Source organism: Paralichthys olivaceus, chromosome 11, assembly GCF_024713975.1.
Source record: "Paralichthys olivaceus isolate ysfri-2021 chromosome 11, ASM2471397v2, whole genome shotgun sequence".
In the NCBI taxonomy this organism is placed as follows: domain Eukaryota; kingdom Metazoa; phylum Chordata; class Actinopteri; order Pleuronectiformes; family Paralichthyidae; genus Paralichthys; species Paralichthys olivaceus.
In genome coordinates this window covers 22,573,225-22,595,622 of record NC_091103.1, presented here as the reverse complement: position 1 = coordinate 22,595,622, position 22,398 = coordinate 22,573,225, and the positions used below count along the sequence as shown (strand labels likewise).

Below are 22,398 nucleotides of genomic sequence, written 5' to 3'. Positions count from 1 at the left end.
CAACCTACATAACGTGAGTGCTGTGAGAGGCGCCATTAAATAAAATGTATTATTATTATTTATTAAGCTTTATTTCTATAGCACTTATCTAAACAAGGTTACAAAGATCTTGGTTACAAAACAACAAAGAGCAGAACAAGACAAACAAACATAAGAAAGATAACATGATATGAAATATGAAAAACAAGCAACATTTACAAACAGTCCAAATAAGACATTTCATGGCTTTTCTACATAAAAGATATTTTAAGCCCCCTCATATTGATGAAACCTCCAAAAGTTAAGTATTTCTATCTTATAGCTTTATTTTAAACAGTTTGAATACTCATGATATATTATTTTTGCGTTGCTTTTACCTGCTCTGTGACAATGCCTCTTACAAAATACAAAGGTTATTATTACCTGTTACATCTGGTGGCATAGTGAGGATAAGAGGATTTGGGAAAATCTGCTTTTTTCCAGATTGCTTATGCAATATGGACAGAGCCCACCGTATTTAATTATCATATAAATCCTAAACAATCATATAGAGTATTAGTGTTGCTGCATGAAGCCTGTGCACCACTGACCATCACCACAAATAGTTCACAAGACAATAATCCCTTAGTCTGCTTGAATTTATGGCACAGTGAGTTGGGTCAGTGCTTAAATCCTCCATTAGTTTGACAAAGTGTTTTAATATCTTGCCTTTTTTTGGCTCACTGGGCACAATTATAGAAAATTAAGTAAACTAAGATATATCATCTCTAAAAGAAGGACCAAATGTACCCAACAAATGCTAATATCCCATGTTACAAAACACACCTTCAAAGCTGCTCTAAAACCACCCAGTGGGCGTGCGGAGGCAGCTCTGTCGCTCAGGTCTCGGGGTGAGAGTCAGTGTGACCGGTGGAAGAGAGGACGCCGTGAGGCTGGTGGACACGAGGTGCAGCTGTACGCTTGTGGATGTTTGAGTTTTGGGTTCGAACAACTTAATGGTGGAGCAGTTTTCTCTGAGGTGAGTGGATGTTATCTTGTTGGATTTTGATGTGAAATATCTGATAATACACACTGATAATGAATGAAAATTGCTTGCAGAGGTCATTTGAGAAATGTTGGGTGTTATTTTTGGCTTTTGAAGGTAAAGTTTTAGGCCCATGAAAAGCACCAGCAGCCTGTGAGAGGGGTCTAATCCTGCAGAATCCCATGTTTCTGAATCTTCTGTTGTCTTTCTCAACATGTAAACACTAAGGTCTTCTGCTCCACATGTTGAGGACGTGGAATATGTTTACATGTGTGCTGATATCACAAAGACTAATTAATTGCAGAACAATCTGATCAATCATACAGTGCACCTTTAAAGGGGCGATGCTTTGTTGCCAAAGCAATGAGACATTAATCCACCTTTATTCATCGCATCCAAGTTGTCTTTACCAAGAAGATCAGAAACAAACCCAGCTACCTTTGTAATTTCAAATAACAGAAATGTTTGTTTTTTAAATTGGTGATCATGCAATCTACTTTTATTCAGAATTGCCTCACTTTGAATATAATTTAAAACGAATTTGTCTCAGCTGATATAGATGCCAAACATGCCATGTGTGTATTTGTGTCTATACTGTGCTCACCAGTTTGCTCAATTATTTAAAATCTTGTTAGGTCTAATTATGATTGAATGAAGGAACATTGTCATCTGTCATTGCTGAAGCAATTAGCTTCTGAGATAACCACATTATTCAAATGCTATTACACTGAACAGAAAGTGGATTTACTTGTTTTGACAACGACACAAACCTGCATCAAAACAGTCACTGTCATATAGTATCATCATCACAGTCTAATGCAGTGAGTTACCATCATATTCACAGTAAATTAAAATTTACCAGGATTAAACACTGGATGGCATCGCTGTGTAATGTTCCACGTTTTGCCGACTATCGGGCAGAGGCTGAGTGGATGAACAGGGCCAGGCCAAGAAATGAAGGCGAGCAGATGATGAGTCTGTGGGAGGCGTCACACATGTTGTGAGAGTTATGATTCGGCTGAGACCAGCTGTCCATCGCACATTGCTGTCCACTCACTGCTTTATGATCCCGAGGCCTTCTTTTGGGATATGCAGATGGAGCCAATCCTCATGCATCTAAACCAGTAGACTAATTAAAGTTAATGTGTCTGCTTAGGGAGAAATTAATATTCATCCTGAAGCTGCTGGAGTGAAAATTAAGTATTTTAGGTAACATTTAGAATTTTACAGCTACATAATTTGTACTTGCAGTCATATGACAATGGTATTATATCATCTAATATACTTTCCCCAGATGGAGCAGTGAAGGGGAAGCCATGATGCTGAGGCCGGCTCTGCCCAGACCTCGAAGACCTGCTCTACGAGGAGCCGGTTACCTCTTTCGTGCCCAGTCCTCCTCCTTCCTCTCCATGACAGAGGAACTTTTCTTAGATGCTGCAGAATACGGCAACGTTCCAGAAGTGAGGCGGATGCTGGAGGAGCTTCCACTTCTCAACATCAACTGTGTGAACTACATGGGCCAAAGTGCATTGCAGCTGGCAGTGGCCAACGAGCATTTAGAGGTGACCAAGCTCCTGCTGAGGAAGAAAGACCTCGCTAGAGTAGGTGATGCTTTGCTGTTGGCCATCAGCAAAGGCTACATCCGCATAGTGGAGGCCATACTGGCTCACCAGGCCTTTGCAGACAGTCAGAAACTCACCAACAGCCCGAGCCAGGCTGAGTCACACGACGACTTCTTTGCCTATGACGAGGACGGCACGCGCTTCTCTCACGACATCACTCCCATCATCCTGGCTTCACAGTGCAATGAGTATGAGATCGTGCACATACTTCTGATGAAGGGTGCCCGTATAGAGCGGCCTCATGACTACTTCTGTCAGTGCAGAACCTGCAGCGAGCAGCAGAGGCACGACGCTTTCAGCCATTCACAATCCAGGATCAATGCATATAAAGGTCTGGCCAGTCCGGCGTATCTGTCGCTCTCTAACGAGGACCCTGTGATGGCAGCCCTCGAGCTGAGCAACGAGCTCGCTGTTCTGGCAAACATCGAGAAGGAGTTCAAGGTATGATCAGCTCTGTCAGATGATACGTTAGATTGAATAAAAACATTGCAGGCTATGTCAAGATGCTACAGATCTTGCCTCTCTCTGTTGCAGAATGATTATATCAAACTATCCATGCAGTGTAAAGACTTTGTCGTCGGACTCCTGGATTTGTGTCGAAGCACAGAGGAGGTGGAGGCCGTCTTAAACGGGGACCCTGACTCGTGTCAAAGCTATGAAACCTTTGGCAGACAAAACCACATCAGGTTGAAACTCGCAATCAAGTATGAAGTTAAAAAGGTGAGCATGCGAGGAACACACTTTATTCTGTAGTTTTAGATGTCACGTGTTCTTGAATGCTTATGTAAGCTTTCTCTGTCAATGGTTCAGTTTGTAGCACATCCGAACTGCCAGCAGCAGCTCCTCTACATCTGGTACGAGAACTTTTCCGGACTCCGTCAGCAGAACACAGCGGTTAAAATCCTGCTCGTCCTCGGTGTAGCTGTCGGGCTGCCTGTCCTGGCCTTCATGTACTGGATAGCACCTTCGAGTAAGGTTAGTTCCTGCACGGTCAAACGCAAAGCAAGATTCTACTTTTTGTTTTCTTGACTTTTCTTTTAGATAAAACATTTGAAACTGCACTTTATCAGCGCAAAATAAGGACATAAACATTGCATTTGCAGCTGTCGTGATTCCAATCCTGCTCCATGTTTGTTGAACGTTTAAAACAACAAATGCTGCCAACATGTTTGCAACAAAAACTTTAGAAGGCAACTTAAATTGAATTCAGTAGAGCGCATACCTCCGCCAAGGCCCAACAGCCATTTGGACATAGATATAAAGCTATTCTCTACTGAATCCACATTATCTCAGCTACACATAGTTACAGGTTCCTCACCCTATTAGCTATCGTACAGCAGCTGAAAGGATTTACTAATTTAGACCCAGATGCAGATTCTGTGACAGGATCCCATTTAAACGTGTTAGATCTGGATTTCTATTTGGATCCACACCAAATTTCTCAAACGCATAGAAAGCAGCCCCCTAAATACGTCAGATTTTTTTCATAAAGACCCATGAATTGTTCCCTGGAAAATTGGTGACTAACAAAAATGCACTATGTCCCAATGTTAGAAATAGGGAGAGAACATTTATTTCCAGATCGGCTGCAAAAATAAATGGATTCCTTCTTGGCCCATGTCCCATCCTTTTGTGGAAATCCATCCATTAGCTTTTATGTAATACTGTGGGCAATCAACAAACCAACAACCATGAGTGGCATTTATCTCCACCATGAAAAAATTCAATGGTTAAATTCAATGGTTTGTTTGTATTTATATAGAGCTTTTCTAGTCTGACCACTCAAAGTGCTTCACAGTACAGTTTTCCATTCACTCATTCACACACATTCATACAGTGCATCTATGAGCGGCACTTTTTTTTCTATGAGGGGCAATTTGGGGTTTAGCATCTTGCCCAAGGACCCTTTGGCATGCAGATGGGGAAGACTGGGGATTGAGCTGCTGACCTTCTGGTTGAGGATGACCACTCTACCCCTCAGCCAATCAAGCTGCACTAAATTTCACAACTTACAGATATCAATCCACTAAATATGTCAACGTTTTTCACATGACATGGAATTATTGGGAAATTGGTGAAAATGTCAACACCCTGTCTCGGAATGTTAAAGAAAGTGCAAAAGAATTCCTGGATCTGCACCAATAATAGGTTCTCCCCCGACACATACCACATCCTTCAACCAAGTTTCGTGGTTAATCTGTCCAGTAGTTTTTGTGTAACAGCTGTGGGTTTGTGGACTTTTTCTTAAGTTCTTTTGCTCTCATCAACAAGATTAATGCATTTTTGTCAGAAAACCCTCTCAGACCAGAGTTTACTGTTTTGGCCTTATGTGTTGGTTCATTTCTCACCATGAAAAGGTGTTGAATACATTTTCAAAAGCCTGCAGCAGTTTAATAGTTTCTTCTTCTGTGTGCCCTGACTTCTCTCAGTTGGGGAAACTCATGCATGGACCTTTTCTGAAGTTTGTGGCCCATGCTGCTTCCTTCATGATATTTCTCTGCCTGCTGGTCCTTAACGCCGCCGACCGCTTCGAGGGAACGTCGCTGCTGCCCAACATGACCGTCCACGACCACCCATCGCAGCTGTTTCGTATGAAGACCACCCCCTTCACCTGGATGGAGATTCTCATCATATCTTGGGTCATAGGTCAAGAGTTTCCCTTCCATCCACCTCTCTCCCATTCTTACAGTCGCTACAAGCTCAGATCATTTCCTCATAAATTTGAATCTTTTCCAGATTATGTTAATGTCTTCACGTTTCTGACGCTGGCTCTTCTCTTCCACCCATGATTTAAGTCCGGCTATGACACAGTTGCATCAATTTGCTGTGCATGCAGTTTTAATGATATTACGAGTTATAAATCCCAAACGTCTATCTTTAATGAAATGGCCCACGTAGATAATTATGCATTCCACGTGCACCAGAATAAATCTGACTTGTAATGACTTTCCAAAGATGAAAAAGGCAAAGGTGACACTCTCACTTAGCTCCACAGGGGAGACTCTGGAGCGTCACACACACACACACACACACACACACACACACACACACACACACACACACACACACACACACACACATTCACTTTGCCAGTGTACAGCATCAGTAATTATTGTGTGATCAGATAAATCCTTATTCATCGTATTTTTCTTTTTCTTACAGGGAAGATCTGGGAGGAATGTAAAGATATTTGGAATCAGGATATCAGGGAGTACATCTCAGAACCCTGGAACCTTCTCGACTTTAGTATATTGGCCATATTCATGACGTCTTTCATTGCCAGGTTAATGGCGTTCTGGCACGCATATTCTGCCCAGTGTTATGTTGACGAGCACTACACTGACCTGTCCAACATGACCCTGCCCTCTGACATACAATACTTCCAGCTGGGTAAGTCTGGGGAGCAGAGAATTCAAGAATCATAAAGCAATGATTCAATAGTGAGTTTTCTGAGTGTTGTTTCCTCTGCAAAGGAGGATGTGTTTGTTTATTTATTTCTCAGCAGAAAGTACAGAAAGGATGTCCACAAAATTTTGGGCAAAGGGCCAGATTGAGGAATTTTCCTAACCACTTTCTTAAATATTGCTTTTTGACATTTGGATCTTTGTGCTCGACCAGTGTCATTCCAGTTATTTAAGAGATTCCCCTGGTTCGTACTCAGATATTAGTTTGCATGATTCAATGGTGACTTTAAAACTTCTTCTTGATGATGAGCATGAAAATTCATGAACACCGAGAAAAAATTTCACCAAATTTTGCAACGTATCTCTGCAGGCTGCTTTTTTTTTTTTACTATAATTGATTTTAGGCTAATGACTCCCACCAAAGACGTTATGTTTTCACCTGTGTCTGTTTGCTCTCATACACCATTTGCTTTATTCTCAGCTCGAATCAACTGGATGCCCTCAGACCCGCAGCTCATTTCTGAAGGCCTCTATGCCATTGCAGTTGTGCTGAGCTTCTCTCGCATCGCGTACATTCTGCCGGCCAACGAGAGCTTCGGGCCTCTGCAGATCTCTCTGGGACGGACAGTGAAAGACATCTTTAAGTTCATGGTGGTCTTCATTACAGTGTTTGTGGCTTTCATGGTGGGAATGTTCAATCTGTACTCGTACTACCTCGGAGCCAAGCACAACGATGCATTTACAACGTGAGTGTGGGCGTTTTCAATCAAACTTTTACCTAAAAAAAGAAAGACAAATTTTGCCTGTAGATACAGTCTGTTGTGAATCAATTTGAGATGAGAGTAACACATCGGTTGCACTGCATTCATTTAATTGTCATCTCTTCATTCCTCCAGGCTCGAGGAGAGCTTCAAAACCTTATTCTGGGCCATCTTTGGTTTGTCAGAAGTGAAGTCAGTGGTCCTGAATATCGACCATAAGTTCATTGAGAACACTGGCTACATTCTGTACGGGGTGTACAACATCATCATGGTGATCGTCCTGCTGAATATGCTCATCGCCATGTTCAACAGCTCCTTCCAAGAAATACAGGTAGTCTGCATCCATCCACAATTCCACAAATGCAAATGTATTTTTTGTGTCTTGTGTATTATCTGTGGTTGTAAGGGACATTTTGCTGTATGATCATATTTGTTTTGGACTCCATTCATTTAAAAAAATGTTGTGATTTACTGCTGATCTGTGTAAAAGCTGTCACGTTGTGAAAGATGTGAAACTTGGCTACAAAAATTATGTTACATTATACATTATATGTACATGAAAATGTACATGTACATGAAATGCAAATGTATTCTATAACATAGTAAATAACATGCAACACCACAATCTTGGAACTAAAATGATCACAATTAATATGATAAGAGAGCATGTGCAAATGCAGGTGTATTGCACTGCACATCAGAAAGGCAAACTGACTATAGAATAGAATAGTATGGTATAGCAGAATAGAATAGAGGATAATGTAATAGAATACCTCAACAATAAAATGGAGACAGACAATCATCCTGAATATTAAATGTTTCATACCTTCTTATTCTCTATCTACTCTGCTGATGCAGGACGATGCTGATGTCGAGTGGAAGTTTGCTCGAGCCAAACTCTGGTTCTCGTACTTTGAGCACGGCGTAACGCTGCCCGTGCCCTTCAACCTCGTACCCAACCCCAAGTCTGTCATCTCCCTTCTGCTGGGGATCAGAGGATTTCTCCGTCCTGCACCTCAGGGCAAAAACAAAGAGAGTTCAAACGATGAGATGGAGCTTAACAAGGTGAGGCTTCAGCTGCTGACACAAATATCTCAAGCAAGGAAATGACCAAAACCATATTGTTGTCTGTAAAGTAATTTTAGAAGACATAAATTCACCTGGTGAAGTTTACTTACAGTATATTCTTTGATAAGGATCTACAGGGCCCCCTTGTGTCACATTCAAAAGCTGCAGTTTAAGTTTTAAAATAGATATGAACAGTGCTTCTTCTCTTTTGTGTTTTTTTCTAATCTAAGTTGAAGCAACAGGAGGATCTGAGTGTGGAAGCTTCAATTTGTCCGTCTCACCACCAGGTAAAGACATTTCTGTTTCCTGATGCTGACTCATCTCAACTGAGCTGCTGGTCTGACTATAAATTATCATTCACATATATGAAAAGAGATAATGTAATACTAGAAAATAAAGTAGTTCATATCGAGAGGACAAATTAAAAAACCTAATCAGATAATTGCTGTATATAGGCCTACAGTGCATTTAGAAATAATTCAGACTCCTTCACTATTTTTGCTCTGTTGCAGCCTTATGCTACAATTGCTTAAATGTATTTTCCCTTCATAAATCTAAACTCAGTGACAGCTGATGGGAAAACAGAAGTAGAATTTATTAAAAAGGACAAACTGAATTATCACATAAAAATATGTTTTTGCAATGAAACTTGAAATTGAACTTCAGTGACTTAAAATTAAGCTCTGTGGCACTGAAGGATTTCCAGGAGCCACAGTGACCTCCATAATTCTTAAAATGAAGAAGTTTGGAAGCAATCAGGGGAGAGCGACCTTGGGTGGAACCTGATGGTCACTCAGGCTGCGCTCCAGAGATCCTATGTGGAGATAAACTGTGGAGAAGGACAGCCTGGACTTAATGACAGAGTGACCAGATGTAAAAGACACATGGACATGTGACAAGATACATCGTACTACGTTGGATATTTATCTTATTTGGGATAAATGTTGAATGTAGAGTGAAAATTATTTTTAAAAAATAGAAAAAGATTGCAGCATAAAATAAAAAAGAAGAAATAGCAAATATATGAGTTCACTTTACATGTGCCAACATAATCAGTCAGTCAAATACATCAGAATCAGAATCAGAAATACTTTATTAATCCCCGTAGGGAAATTAAGTGTTGATTAGCTCCTGAGAAAGAGGTGAAAGAGCAAAAGCAGGTATAAACAGCAATATAAAAACACTGTATAATCAATCATGGCCACAGATCATATTGGCTGCTTCTCTAACTCAAATCTATTTGTTATTACAGCAGATAATGAACCGCCTCGTCAAGAGATACATCGTAAAAGCACAAACGGATAAAGACAACGACGAAGTGAAAGAAGGTTCGTTTGTCTGGATACATTGCTTTTTTTGGTATATATTTTAAAATCAAAGTGATCATGCGTTTTATCTACCTGGCCCACAGGTGAGCTTAAAGACATCAAGCAAGACATCTCCAGTCTCCGCTACGAGCTGCTGGAGAGGCAGAGCCACGACATGGAGATGCTGGCTGAGCTCATCGGGCGACTGGGAGACACCATGCGTGTTCAGCAGAAAGAAGAGTAGAGGCACAAACTGGCTTCTTTAAAAATAATGTAAATATCAAGTACTGGACACACTGCACTCATCTCATTATTGAGAAGTGGAGGGTCAAAAGGCCTTCATGCTCAGATGTGGATATTCTGTATGTTAAATATGGAAACCTTCTCTTTCTGCCTGTCTCTGTACAGTTAACAACATGGTGGCACTGATGGAACCTTCTTTTCTTGCTGCACAGGTTCTGTTTTCCTCATATCTACTACTGACTGCACACATATCATCTTTGTATAGTTTAATTTAAGGGAGAGTTGCATTAGAAGGTAAAAATCAGTTTAAATAAAACAGATGTATGTGTCTGGATGTGTCATTTAATGAGAGAAACGTAAAAACAAATGAAAGATTGTTGGAGGTAACGGACCTCGGAGGTCTCTGTGAATCTCATTTATCTTCCGAGGAACCTTAAAATCAATCTGCAAGCTGTGGTTTTTACACAGGACATTCCCTTTGTTTGATTCAAAGAATATAATTAAAAATCTATCATGATTGTTTTCATCTCATGGTGCACAGAGGGTTTATGGCCTCCTAACATCATTAGATGAGATGTTTGTTGTGCTCCCTGAAACTCGCTGTGAAGCAAGACACACATCTGAGAACAGTCTGACCTGTCAAGACATCGACTCAGAGAGTAAAAGCTCCCGAGCCGGGTCCCTGAGCGGCGTTTATCGTGTGTCTGCAATATTAGACATTTGATTTTCAAAGAGGGAGCCAGAGGGATTGGGTTACACAATGATTTGAAAGCTGCCGGTGGTCACCGAGCATCACATTTACAGATTAGAGTCTCGTCTGAGAACTGGGCCATTACAGCATTGTGAAGAACACATCATTTAGATATGAGTGTGAAACTGTTATCCAAGTACTATGTAGGCCACGACATGAGGATCCCCTCTGATACTGTTAAAGTGTTGACGCAGGAGATAGGACCAAGGCCTGCGTGTGCATCATACATCCATACTCCACTGATTAACTCCAACTGTCAAACTTGATGTGTTATCTAAGCAGGATAACAGAAATGTAAATCACTAGATTTGGTTCAGTTATGACTCAACATCTTTCAGAAATGCAACAGAAGATGTTCGTCACTTTGTCGAAGGCTGTGAATGTGAATTTGACAAATATATAATTAAACATCATTCTGAACTGAGGACGTTAACTTTACATATGTGAAAATGGAAGATAATTGAAAATGAAACTATTGAATGAGAACTATCTTTTGCAAAGAAAGTAAAAATTATAATTGTACAGACATAACAAAGATTGGATGATGTTTCGCAGTTGTCAATACATGTTGAAGCATAAATTAGATCCATGATTTTGTCCTCAGCATATTATGAACCCACAATATGCTGCTCTCCAACTGAACCCAGCAGGGTTTAAGATTTGATCCGTTTTTGAGTGTTTATTCACTCAGTGTGTCCAAGTATATTAGTATGCCTGGTCTTGTACTACTTCCCAACATGTATGACAAATATACAGTAAAAACATAATGAATAGATGCAAATATGCAAATGTAGGAAATTATTAAATATATATAAATCTATTGAATCTTTTGCAAAAAATAGGTAAAATTTAAAATCAAAGTAAATTACTTAAATTTATTGCAGACTTACATAGATTGTATGTTTCTAAGTTAAAAATTAGATGAATAATTTTGTCCTCAGTCTCTGTGACAACCATAATATTGGATTTTGATCTCTAATTGAACTGTTTATTACTTAGTATAGCCAAGTATTATATCATGTCTGGTTTTGCTTTGGTTTTCAATAATTTCTGGCATTGGCCAAACGTGGCATCGTGTTACACCTCATCCATGTACAGCAGGGTGGTGACTAATGGCCCTCGACATCGAGGTAATCCATTGTTGACTCTTCCCATTGGCTGGATATGTTATCACAGATTTGCAGTTAAAGCGGTGCAACTCCATACATTTCTCCAGCCTGACTCTGCGTTTATTCTCCTCTCGGAAGCTTCTCCCGGGTTTAGTCTGAAAGAAGAAAGTTACTGAAATCTTGAACAACTATTCAGAGACACACGAGAACAAGGAAACAACACTTTGTGATTCATCCAAATATGTCAGGTTTATTTTCAGGAAAGATTCAAAATTACGCACGACTGATTCCTCAGCATCAAGACATACAAGTAGTTTATCGTTGTTTTCTCTCATCAGCTGTTAAACTTGGAACAGAGACTCTCGTGTGAAAGAAAGAACGAAGTCACAGAGTTCCTCGAAAAGGAGGAGGATTACAGGAAGGTCTCTGAGCCACAATTTATCACTCACCGTCCAGCCTCCGGACGCGCTCCACATCTCTGCTGCTGTGCGCTTTGCGGTTCAGAAAATGGAGAATAAAATAAACGGAAGGATGATCACCATGGGTGTTGCCATCGTCGATTCAACCGATACAAGAGTGGGTGACTGCAGTGAAGCCGGGTACGGTAATATTAAACTACCCACAGAGGCACAGGCTCTAACTTGCATGCCACCCTCCGTGCGTAATTTCGGTAACGCTGGCGCACTGATCCATGGGCTCCACTCCAGCGTCGAGGGTGATGTTTTTAAAGATTGTAACGTGCTCGATGGTTCTATCGCTTCAAAACACTTTTACGACCGGGGCAGTGAGTTTCTTAAGTGTGACAGTTTGCCATGGGAAGAGTTTGTAAAAGTTCAGAGGACGGATTTGGCCACGTCCGAAAGTTTGCCAGGCGCAGCGACAGTCGGAGCGCGTAAATTCATAAAAGACGAAAAGGAGCCCTCGGGGATTATGGAGACCCCGTGTCCTAACTTTGACCCATCACCGGAGATACCGGCTCTTGCCAGCTGCTGTGACTCCTACATGAAGCCGCAGCAGCTCGGGCTCGGTGACGCGGAGTCGACGAGCTTCGGGACGGCAGCCACCGCGGCTCCTCGGTCGGTGCTGGACGCTTCTCCGAACTTCCTGATGGACCTTAACCAGCCGGAGCAGCTGTCGGCGCTGGGCCAGGCGAGGGCCGACTCCAGGTGCGGGTCTACCGGGAAGACCGTCATCAACTTTGACGCCAACAATCACGCAGCAGCGCAGCAGCCGATGTTTAAGAACGAGGTGGCCCGGTGGCAGATGCCAGCTGAGCCCCAGTACTGGTGCCAGTCCGCAGCTGTGACCGACGACCCGTTCACTCTCGGCTGCTATGATGGGATCCAGACCCAGGCCCTCACCCAGAGGAACCATTTACCCTTCGCTGCATTCCCCGGGTAATTCGACCAAGTTTCATTTATATTCCAGTTAACACAGGGTACAATGAGATGAAACAGGTCAGATCAGCAGTGGAATAGTTAAATTAAAGATAAAAGCAAGGTAGAAAGAGCTTCCTAGAAAATAAAGTCAAATAAAATCCAAAACAAAAACTTTAAACATTCCAAGGTGCAGCAGTGACTATTACTTTTACTATAAACTCTCACTTTTAAGTGATATGAACTTTATTGAGTCACACAAACTTTGAAACTAACTTTGTGATATGACTTAAACTCAGTAATCAATGTGAGTTCATGGTCAGTAAGTTATTAGGCAGATTATTTGCCAGTGTTGATTACGATGACATTCATGAGTCTGTTTCTGAGCATTTGGAAATAGAAAGTGATCTGATAGGGAGTCACATCCGCTCACCTTTATGCATCTCAACTGTCATCTGCACTTCATGGAAACTTGGATTCTAGTTAAATTATTCTACACATAAGTTCTTCCACTTAACAACAGGACGCTCCTAAAAATCTATAAACTCTTTATAACCATATAATGGTCCTTATGGGTCATCATATTTAGTCTTATCTTAATCTGCAAACATGTAAAGAGGTCTCTTAAGTAAGCTTTGAATTAAGTCAAGGGTTAGACAATAAAAATAGAAACTGTATAATTTGATCAAAATTTAGTTTTTGCCTTTTTATGATACAAACTCTAGCTTTATTGAGGCGTTCTTTCATGTACTTTATCTTCTTTCTCCTCCTCAGTATGCCGCCACAGAGACAGTGTTTGATCTGCGGCGATGAGGCGTCAGGTTGTCACTACGGTGTTTTGACCTGTGGGAGCTGTAAAGTCTTTTTTAAAAGAGCAGTCGAAGGTAAGCGAAATACAGAAAACCTAATACCTGCTTCTGGAAATGTTGAGTTGCTATTTACAACTCGTTCCAAACATAATTTTGTGTTTAGTTTTTGTACACATTTCAAGATTCAAGACATCGCAAAATTTGCAAGCCACATATATAATATGTTGGAACTGGGAAATAGAGACATCATCTGCTACAGTAGATACTTAAACTACTTTATTCTATCAAGTTCTTTTTGTTTTATCAACCACTATCTCTTTGTTTTTCATCTCTCTACTTCTATCTACAACACAGTGAACAGTGTATCTATTGTTTTTGTTCTGCTGGTGCATGTGTAATCTCTCGCCCCCTTATCACTATACTCCATTACTCCACTAATGTTACATTTTAAGGGCTCCTCTGAATTAAAGTTAAGCTGATTTATGAAGTCTATGAGTTGATCAGTGGGCGCTGGTACAAAGAAATTAAACCCCAAAGGAGGGATTATATTCTCTGATATCAGCTCTCACATGCTGTGGTGCATTGAAAGGGGAGTTACCGCATCAAATTTGACTGACCTTCAATGGTAGTTGTTAAAAGGTCATTATAGCAACAGTATCACACTGACCAGTGTTCACCGTGTTCTTCGTCTCGGACTTGTTTTTCCTCGTTATCTGGGGATGTGAGATATGTAAGAGCCACTATGTCTCACCACGGCCGTGTCACTCTGTCCTCCCAGCCTTGCCTCTATCTAATTTTCTTCTTTAGATCTGTCCTCAGAACGCTGCCTCAGAGTAGAGTGGAGCAGTCATGATAATAGTCAGGAGCCCTTCAACACCCCCCACCCCCATTATGTGCCTCTACTCCTCCCCCATGTATCTGAAAATCAAAGACTGTTAAAAATCTGTGTATTTTCCCTATCCTTTCACTCAACAGGTCATCACAGCTATCTGTGCGCTGGGCGGAATGACTGCATTGTGGACAAAATCCGGAGGAAAAATTGCCCAGCATGTCGCCTCAGAAAGTGCTATCAAGCAGGGATGATGCTTGGAGGTAGCATTGGGTTGGATTTTCTTTTTTGCACAGAGCTAATGCTCCCATATGGCAGAAATGAAACAAACAATTGAATTAGTTGTGGTTTCAATTGATTAAAAAGACAATATATACTGATTTAAAATTTAAAGAAGAAAAAGCCCAAATTGTGCTCTTCGTCATCAAATCTAACCAGTCTTTGTATCCGTGCCACAGGCAGGAAGCTGAAGCGTTTCGGGGCCATGAAAGCCTTGGGTCTGGCCCCGTCCCTGATGTTCCAGTCCCACTTGGCCATGTCCAGCGACAGTCAGACCTTGACCTCCATGTCTTGCATACCAGGCATCCGAGAGGTGCAGCTCAGCCAACAGATCATCAATATCCTGGAAAACATTGAACCGGACGTCATGTACTCCGGCTATGACAACTCCCAGTCCGACGTGCCCCATCTCCTGCTCACCAGTCTCAACAGGCTGTGTGAAAAACAGCTGCTGTGGATCGTCAAGTGGTCCAAGTCTTTGCCAGGTAACGATCGCTCAGCTCAGGGTCACCTATTGTTGCCATGGAGATCCACTGCCTCACTGAAGGTCTCATCCTTTAAACACTGACTCAGATAGAAGCCATGATTATTGGATATGAGACAAGGGATTCCAAGTTCTGAATAATAATTTGACAATCACATTTTCTTTTCTTTCATAGGATTTCGTAATCTTCACATCACCGATCAGATGACCCTCATCCAGTACTCGTGGATGAACCTGATGGTGTTTTCGCTCGGGTGGCGCTCTTATCAGAATGTCACCAGTGAATATTTATACTTTGCACCCGACCTGGTTCTTAGCCAGTAAGTAGAAGTTGTTAAATACATGAGACTGATGCATTTATTCAAGAACCAGCTCTTGAGATGTTGGGAAACCATTTTTGTTCTCTTTCCGTCAGGGAGCAAATGAGGAGAACTCCGATTTACGACCTCTGCCTGGCAATACAGTTCATTCCCCAGGAGTTTGCAAACCTCCAAGTCACCCATGAGGAGTTTCTCTGCATGAAAGCCATAATACTTCTCAACACAGGTAAAAGACAAATCCATTTTTCTGCAACACTGACCTTGTTTGAATTAAAAGCATTCAGCATAAAGTGTTGCAAACAGAGACGTGATGCTGCGATAACAATCTACTGTGGAGCTGCTGGACAAAAAAGGGAGTGTTGAGTGTTGCACAGGGCGACTGGACCTTGACAGGATTTATGTAGCAGCTGCTATCGAGTCCTGGTTTTACACAGACTGAAAAACACATTGTTTTGTTAAGTTAAAAACAAAAACGGTTGACTGGAACTTCATTTTTCGACATTTGTTTCTACTGTGCATGTTTGGAGAAAATCCTTTTTTGAATGTGTTTTTGTCCTGTCTGCTCCTCAGTGCCTCTTGAGGGACTCAAAAGTCAGGCAGTGTTTGAAGACATGAGACAGAACTACATCCGGGAGCTGACCAATGCGATCCACATGAGGGAGAAGGGCATGGTGGCCAGCTCCCAGCGATTTTTCCACCTCACCAAACTCATGGACACCATGCACGATGTAGGCTCCCTCTGCACAGCTGAGCACGAAAACCATAAATTCACATGTCTCAATGCAATTTGCTAAGACAAACTGTCTGCGTGTCTCTCCTCCGACAGATAGTGAAGAAGGTCAACCTGTTCTGTCTGAGCACCTTCATCCAGGCCGACGCCATGAAAGTGGAGTTTCCAGAGATGATGTCAGAGGTCATTGCCTCCCAGCTTCCTAAGGTCCTGGCCGGCATGGTGAGGCCCCTCTTATTCCACAGCAAATGACGATGCCAGCGTAGACGTCACAACCCTGCGGAGACATCCTGCGACTGGATTACTCAGCAACCCACCGATTACAAATGTAGTCAGTCATCTGTAATTTGCCAAACTGCCTCTGATGCTCTTTATGAGGTGAACTACAATGAACATGTTCCTTAAAAATACGTTTTAAGTCCAGAACCATCTTGAATATTATAAATTCAGAGGCATGAATCAGTGAAGCTCCTCTGTATGATTCTAGTGCAGCCGTCCTCTTCGAGAACCTCTAGAGATAGAGATATTTTTGTACTACAGCATAAATATTCAGTGTTTCTAACCCAAAGTGTTCCCTCAATAAAGGAGACGTGCAGGAGACACAGAAAGCTGCCACTTTAAGTAATCGTGTTATTTTAGGGTTAACAGCACCTTCGTCAGGGAGGAAGACAACTCTCATGTGTTTAAACCAAGACCCAACAGTCCCGTTAAATTCAATCAATCTGCACCAAATTGCACACATGTGTAAATGTCAGATTTTTTTCATCAAGATCCATGAATTATTACCTGGTAATTCCCTTGATCTGCAACAAAATGTAATGGGTTCTTCCTTGGGACCAGAAAATTACACAATATATAATATATACAGACAAACATAGCCTCTGTGGTGGAGGACAGAAAACTACAACATAACTGTGTAAGTGATATGTGGAGTCTATGCACATCTCCACCTACACAGCTCAGTGCCCTACATGTGTTATTTTTATAATAGAAGAGATTTTTAATTTTCTAAATCCACATGGATATACACACACTGATGGATGTTAGTAGGATGCATGTGATGGATTGAGTGCGTTTATGTAGTCTTGAAATCCTTAAAACTAACGGACTTAACTTTAAACTAAATTCTATTTAAGTGAAATAAAAATACCTGCCTTGACAAAGGACAAAAATGTGCAATAAAACAAATTTAACTGTGGAGAGGAAAGAACCTATATCATCAGTTTAATCCTGAGATTTATTTCTGTGAAAAGCACGTCTATGTTTTAAAGTAGGAAGAGATTCAACCCTCCAACAGCTAAAACGTTTAAGATGTTTCCCATGTTGAATTTCAAGTTCCTCGTTCCAGCAAACAAGTTCTACTCTGACAAAGAATATGGAAGCGCGGGTGTAATGAATCACGCTATTTATTTATAGACATGTTCATGCACCGTTAAGACACAGTAGATGATTGCAAGGAAACAAGCTTGCCAATATATAAAAGAAATAAAAAAATGATGCCAAGTGATTACATATTCAGGATACTGATGTCACTTCCGCCATCTGAATTCAGACTGTAGGGGAGTATTATTCCAAGGTCACTTCACATTCTTAAAGATGTAAATGGAAAAGAACACTGTGATCTTGGCAACTGCCAGATCTCAAATACCTTCAGAAATACATTTTTCCTGCCACAGAAAGTTTATTTTTGGAGTAATTTATTCAGTTCGTAATAACTGAAGAAGAAAATTATTTATTGTTGTTATTTTTCACTTTTTAGATCATGAAGAACTTTCTACTTTGGAAAAGTTTCGACAGTGGCAGAAAATTAAATATTAAATGGAGTCTTTAACACAACACAGTCGAATACATTGTCATTACTAGTACACCAGTGTACCAGCGAGTTAACGTACCAAGCATCAGAGCTGAAGGTTTCACCTCATGAACGAAGCGTTCGTGACGTTATAAAAACACTTTTTTTACACATGGCGTATATTTGATGTGATAAGAAGTAAATATTTTTTGATTAGCGACTACAGGAGAACATATGAGCTTTAATGTACAGTACAGTACTGTGTAGCTAACCAGAAAGTGCACTGCAGCAGTGAGCAGGTTCAGTGGTCCAACAATGATCACAGGCCATACACATGAGAGTTAAGGTGCAAAAACCCCATTATTGCTTTTACTCATAGATTAGATTAATATCCTTACTTTAAAAAAAAGATCACAGTTTGTTCAATTACGGTTAATACAGAAATATTTATGAAACTGTGCAGATTTTCATGTAGCACTTGCTGAAAGTTTATGTTGATATAACGGGAAGTTTAAAGATATATTATTATTACATATATAATAAAACTTGTGAAATTGATTGTGATTTTTTTTGTGACTCTGAAAGGTTAAAACTGGGACTAAAAACATCAGTGCAGTCGACGGGTCATTACATATACAAACATTTACATCCATCAATAATGTCGTACTTATTTTTTTCTTGTTTTTCATGTCACAATGAAGTTGTTAAAGAAAATGGAGGTACATTTTGGACTTTGAACTTTTAGGACTGTTAATATGAGGTTGTGTTAGAGTCGAACTTACTGATATCAAGGTCAGATTTTGCAATGATTTCAATCAAAACACTGCGCTCGCACTCAAACAGCCTCTGCTTGTGCTCAAGTGCGCAGATATTTTGTTGCTTGGGCAGATTTCCTGTGTTCCAGTTTAAGCTATTCTCCTCGCCAGGTGTAGTGTTGATGAAGGGAATTGTCTTTAATTAGCTTTACTTCTCTAAGAGTCCTTTGTGGGCTGAAGGAAAAAAGCGACAACACCTTCACGGATCAGGAGTCCAGCAGATTCCTGGTTTAACATGGAACTGCAATATCAAGGATCTTAAGTTTTATTTGGTTACTCTTCATAGCAGCTATAGGAACAAAATATATGCCGTTCTGCTTCTATGTGGCAACTACACCTTGTATTCTATTGAAGTTTGACAGATTTGTTGCACAGAAACAACTGAGGAGAACTCAGAGAGCAGACTTAGCACACGAACACGCAGAAGCAGCATGAGCATGAGGGGGTGAGCAGCAATCTTTCCGAGCAACAAAATATCTGAGCGCGAGCACACAATTTGAGCACAAGCGGGGGTATTTGAGTGCAAGTGAAAGCGTTACAAAATCTTAACGTGAAATCAATAAAATCCTGCGCTCAAACTGAAACACCACGCTCTCGAATAAAGATGTTACAACAATTACTGCTCTACTTGAAGAATACATAAATTGTAGAAATGTTGGTTGTCAGCGATAATGGCAGCACGGCAATGAACAACAACCAACCACATCTGTATTCTTTTTTTTCTTCCATGGATACCATGAAAAAGATGCAGCGTTAACCACCTGTTAGAGGAAGACGACATAATTCTCAGGGATTAAACCGGTTTTTCCCTCGTACGTTGCTTGGAGCCAGCCTGGTTCAACAGAGGGGTAAACTACAGGAGGAAAAGAGAGAACAAAAAAAATACTTCAGTGAAAGAAAAAAGAAGCACATTAAGTGTAATCTGATGAGAATCACTGGATTTGTATTTAATTACGTTATTTCCCAGACTTGGTGAATACCAGCGGAAAAAAACAAAACAACTAAAGACGCTATTACGCAGACGAATAAACATTTAAAGCAGATCAAGGAAGCCTCGGGGTCAGGCTGCTCATTAATTCAGTCCCTGCAGAGTATTATCAGGCTTGAACATGGGATCATCTTACTTAATCACACACTTAGAGTAGAAACAATGAGGTAAAGGATAGCTGAGATTCATCAAAATTAAGTTTTAATAATGATCAGATTTGCTGAATAAGGAGGAGGCCTAATCGGCCTGTAGACGCTGAGAGCTGTAAAAGTGCTTTGGCCTCTGGTAAATGCTGGGGAGCGTTTGTTGACGTTTCTACGTTTGGCTGCTGGCTCTGTTGGCTGTGTTAACAGGGAACAGGCACTGGTGCCTTCCATCTCTAGGTTGCAGTGACCTGCCTGCACTGGTTGTGGGCCAAGTCATCTCTTCATGGAAAAAGCAAAGGCAATAAAAAATCCCAGGGGCTGTTTGTTTCTTTAGTTAATGCATGGGGGTGTCACGCTAAGAGCAAAATTATTTTATGCCTCCACACAACACTGGGAATTGGCCAAGTGCTCGCTGCCAGTACATGACAGACTGCCTGTGTGCACGGCTCAGATGTCCAGTCAGCCTACGCAAGGAGGCATGTGTGCTGTGGTGAGAAACTGCTGCAGCACAGTTTCCCCTCTGTCCTCTGACTCTGCTCACCGTTTGAGAAGTGCGCCCCCTGGGGGAAGCTGAGCTCGTGGCTGTGCTCTGCCTCACAGGAGTACATGGCCTTGGCATCTCTGTGAAGACAGGCAAGCAAATAAAAAAAAACAGGGAATGTCAGGAAAGATGAGAAGAGATGAGAACAAGGTCGGGGGTTAATTAAGTCAAAACTGCTGTGTTGTGGTTTTAACGGCACCTTCCGACTGGAACAGACTGCAGGGAAGGGATGTTTTCAAATAGCAGGGCTCTGGCAGCAACCCTGCAACCATTACAAACACAACAGAGATCGTTCAACGTGATTATGTCAAGGATTACAAACATATTTTGTCATAGAAAGAAAAACAAGTCCCGTGATGAGATGATTAGAAAGCAATACTATTATTAATCTATTTGATTGGCAGTGCTGCCCCAGAGACAAACTCAACCCTATCTGACCTTTTCTACCTAAAACAGGTCTGTCCACTTTCTCTCGGCCGTGCCAGCATTCCTCATTGTCTAGAAGGAGGTGAGAGGCGGGAGGTTTCCTTCCTCCGGGCGGACCAAGCTTCAGCACGCACATAAACCAAGTTAAAAAACATTTAACAGGGCTGCTCTTGAACCTGCACACCACAGCCCCAGAGTCAAGAGAGTCAAGGGGACAGCTGGACCGTGGGCGAGCCGGGTGGGTGCTATACAAGGACACTACTTGAGATACCACGTGAGCAGCTTCTCACACACGACAAGTCAAACAATCTATTCGTCCCGGGAGAGTGAGCTCAGACGGCTGCTGGGTCACGTCAACCCAGGAGCCGGTTGAGCATAATTAAAGCCAGCTCTCCCACCATAGAGGAAAAGACATAAATCTGCTCACACATGCTCATGTGATCTTAGAGACCTCTCAATGCTCTGCGCTCATAAACAGATGGAGGAGGAGGTGGAGACAGGGAGTCGTGTCTCCATGACTTTAATTTCCTGGAAACTCTCACCGTAATCACTAATTGGCTTTTCCCAACTTTTACCACCGACCCAAAAATCAACATTCGCCCAATAGGAGAGAAGACTTTTTTTTATCATCAACATGCCCAAAGAGAATATTATGTGTATGGAGTGTTAGCATAATTAATAAAAATCGTTTGGTTGATTGATGAAAACATAGAAAAATGCCTGGTGTGTTAACATTTTCAGAGCCAAGTTAGCTGCTTTAAATCACTTGTTTTCAGTCTAAACCCAGAGATGTCAGATTTCCAAGTGAAACAAGTGACCTACTTTAAAATAAGGCAGAGCAATAAAGAGATATCTATATTTATCACAATAGAAATATAACAACATTCCAAATAAATATCAATATATTGCTTATGCATTTTGCACAATGAGGAATAGCCCATCAGATTTGTAAAATTATTTGCTGTTTATCAAGTTAGAGTTTAGAAAAACTTAAAAGAAGAAAATATTGTGATATTTATCTTGATAATTAAAAATAAAGACTGATTTGAATTTTCTTTTATCTTCACATAATTTTTATGCCCAAATAGCTGCTTCCAGAGATGCACTGAACTCCGGAGATGACCACAATGATACTAACGATTCAGATTAATCAGAAGCACTAATCTAAAGTAATAAGTCTAAGTTACACTGAGCCAGGTCTTTGGTATCCGTTGCCAACTGAGTTGTCCAGCCTGCGGCGGATGACTTGTTTGGGTGGCAGGTCTGGGTGCTCCGCAGGCTTTAGAGTCTCTCTGGGCTCCAGCGTTGACAGATTTTGGACAGATCCAGAGCAGCTCCTGTGGCCTTGAGGCAGAGACACAAATAATAAGTTCTGTCTGCTAGTAAATGACAAAAAGATACTAAAAAGTTTGATACCCCGAAACACACGCGGCATCGAATAACTCAGGAACTGATCCATGTCAGAAATATTTTAATGCAGGTATTTAAATCATGCTTTAAGGGGAGGGGGTGCTATCACTCTTTGAAATTACAACGTCCTGGAGGAATAAGTTATGACAATAAAACAATCCAGTTTACGAATCCAGACTTGAAAA

At 41.2% G+C, this 22,398-nt stretch overlaps 3 protein-coding genes across 6 annotated transcripts in view; 2 read left to right on the top strand and 1 right to left on the bottom strand.

Annotated features, from left to right (window-relative positions):
- Window positions 1-332: 332 nt before the first annotated feature.
- On the top strand, window positions 333-10,474 carry trpc6b (transient receptor potential cation channel, subfamily C, member 6b). The gene is made up of 12 exons (XM_020088170.2): window positions 333-997; window positions 2,298-3,066; window positions 3,160-3,345; window positions 3,436-3,600; window positions 5,055-5,271; window positions 5,788-6,015; window positions 6,511-6,775; window positions 6,926-7,121; window positions 7,649-7,855; window positions 8,089-8,145; window positions 9,111-9,186; window positions 9,270-10,474. The coding sequence occupies exons 1-12, from the start codon at window positions 975-977 to the stop codon at window positions 9,407-9,409; spliced, it is 2,529 nt and encodes an 842-aa protein (XP_019943729.2). The 5' UTR covers window positions 333-974; the 3' UTR covers window positions 9,410-10,474.
- A 917-nt stretch (window positions 10,475-11,391) lies between these two features.
- pgr (progesterone receptor) lies at window positions 11,392-17,448 on the top strand. The gene is made up of 8 exons (XM_020087931.2): window positions 11,392-12,665; window positions 13,419-13,528; window positions 14,429-14,545; window positions 14,741-15,046; window positions 15,221-15,365; window positions 15,461-15,591; window positions 15,936-16,093; window positions 16,192-17,448. Exons 1-8 carry the CDS (start codon window positions 11,776-11,778, stop codon window positions 16,345-16,347), a joined length of 2,013 nt encoding a protein of 670 aa, XP_019943490.2. The 5' UTR covers window positions 11,392-11,775; the 3' UTR covers window positions 16,348-17,448.
- Window positions 17,449-17,483: 35 nt separating this feature from the next.
- Window positions 17,484-22,398, bottom strand: part of LOC109630033 (rho GTPase-activating protein 42) — a 62,865-nt gene continuing 57,950 nt past the window's right edge. For all 4 annotated transcript variants that reach the window (XM_069533945.1, XM_069533944.1, XM_069533948.1 and 1 more), the window contains 4 exons: window positions 21,991-22,147; window positions 20,577-20,639; window positions 20,378-20,457; window positions 17,484-19,555 (listed from right to left, as the gene is read on the bottom strand). In XM_069533945.1, the coding sequence (XP_069390046.1) occupies window positions 19,467-19,555; window positions 20,378-20,457; window positions 20,577-20,639; window positions 21,991-22,147 (389 nt within the window). In that variant the 3' untranslated portion in view covers window positions 17,484-19,466. The remainder of the gene's footprint in view (window positions 19,556-20,377; window positions 20,458-20,576; window positions 20,640-21,990; window positions 22,148-22,398) is intronic.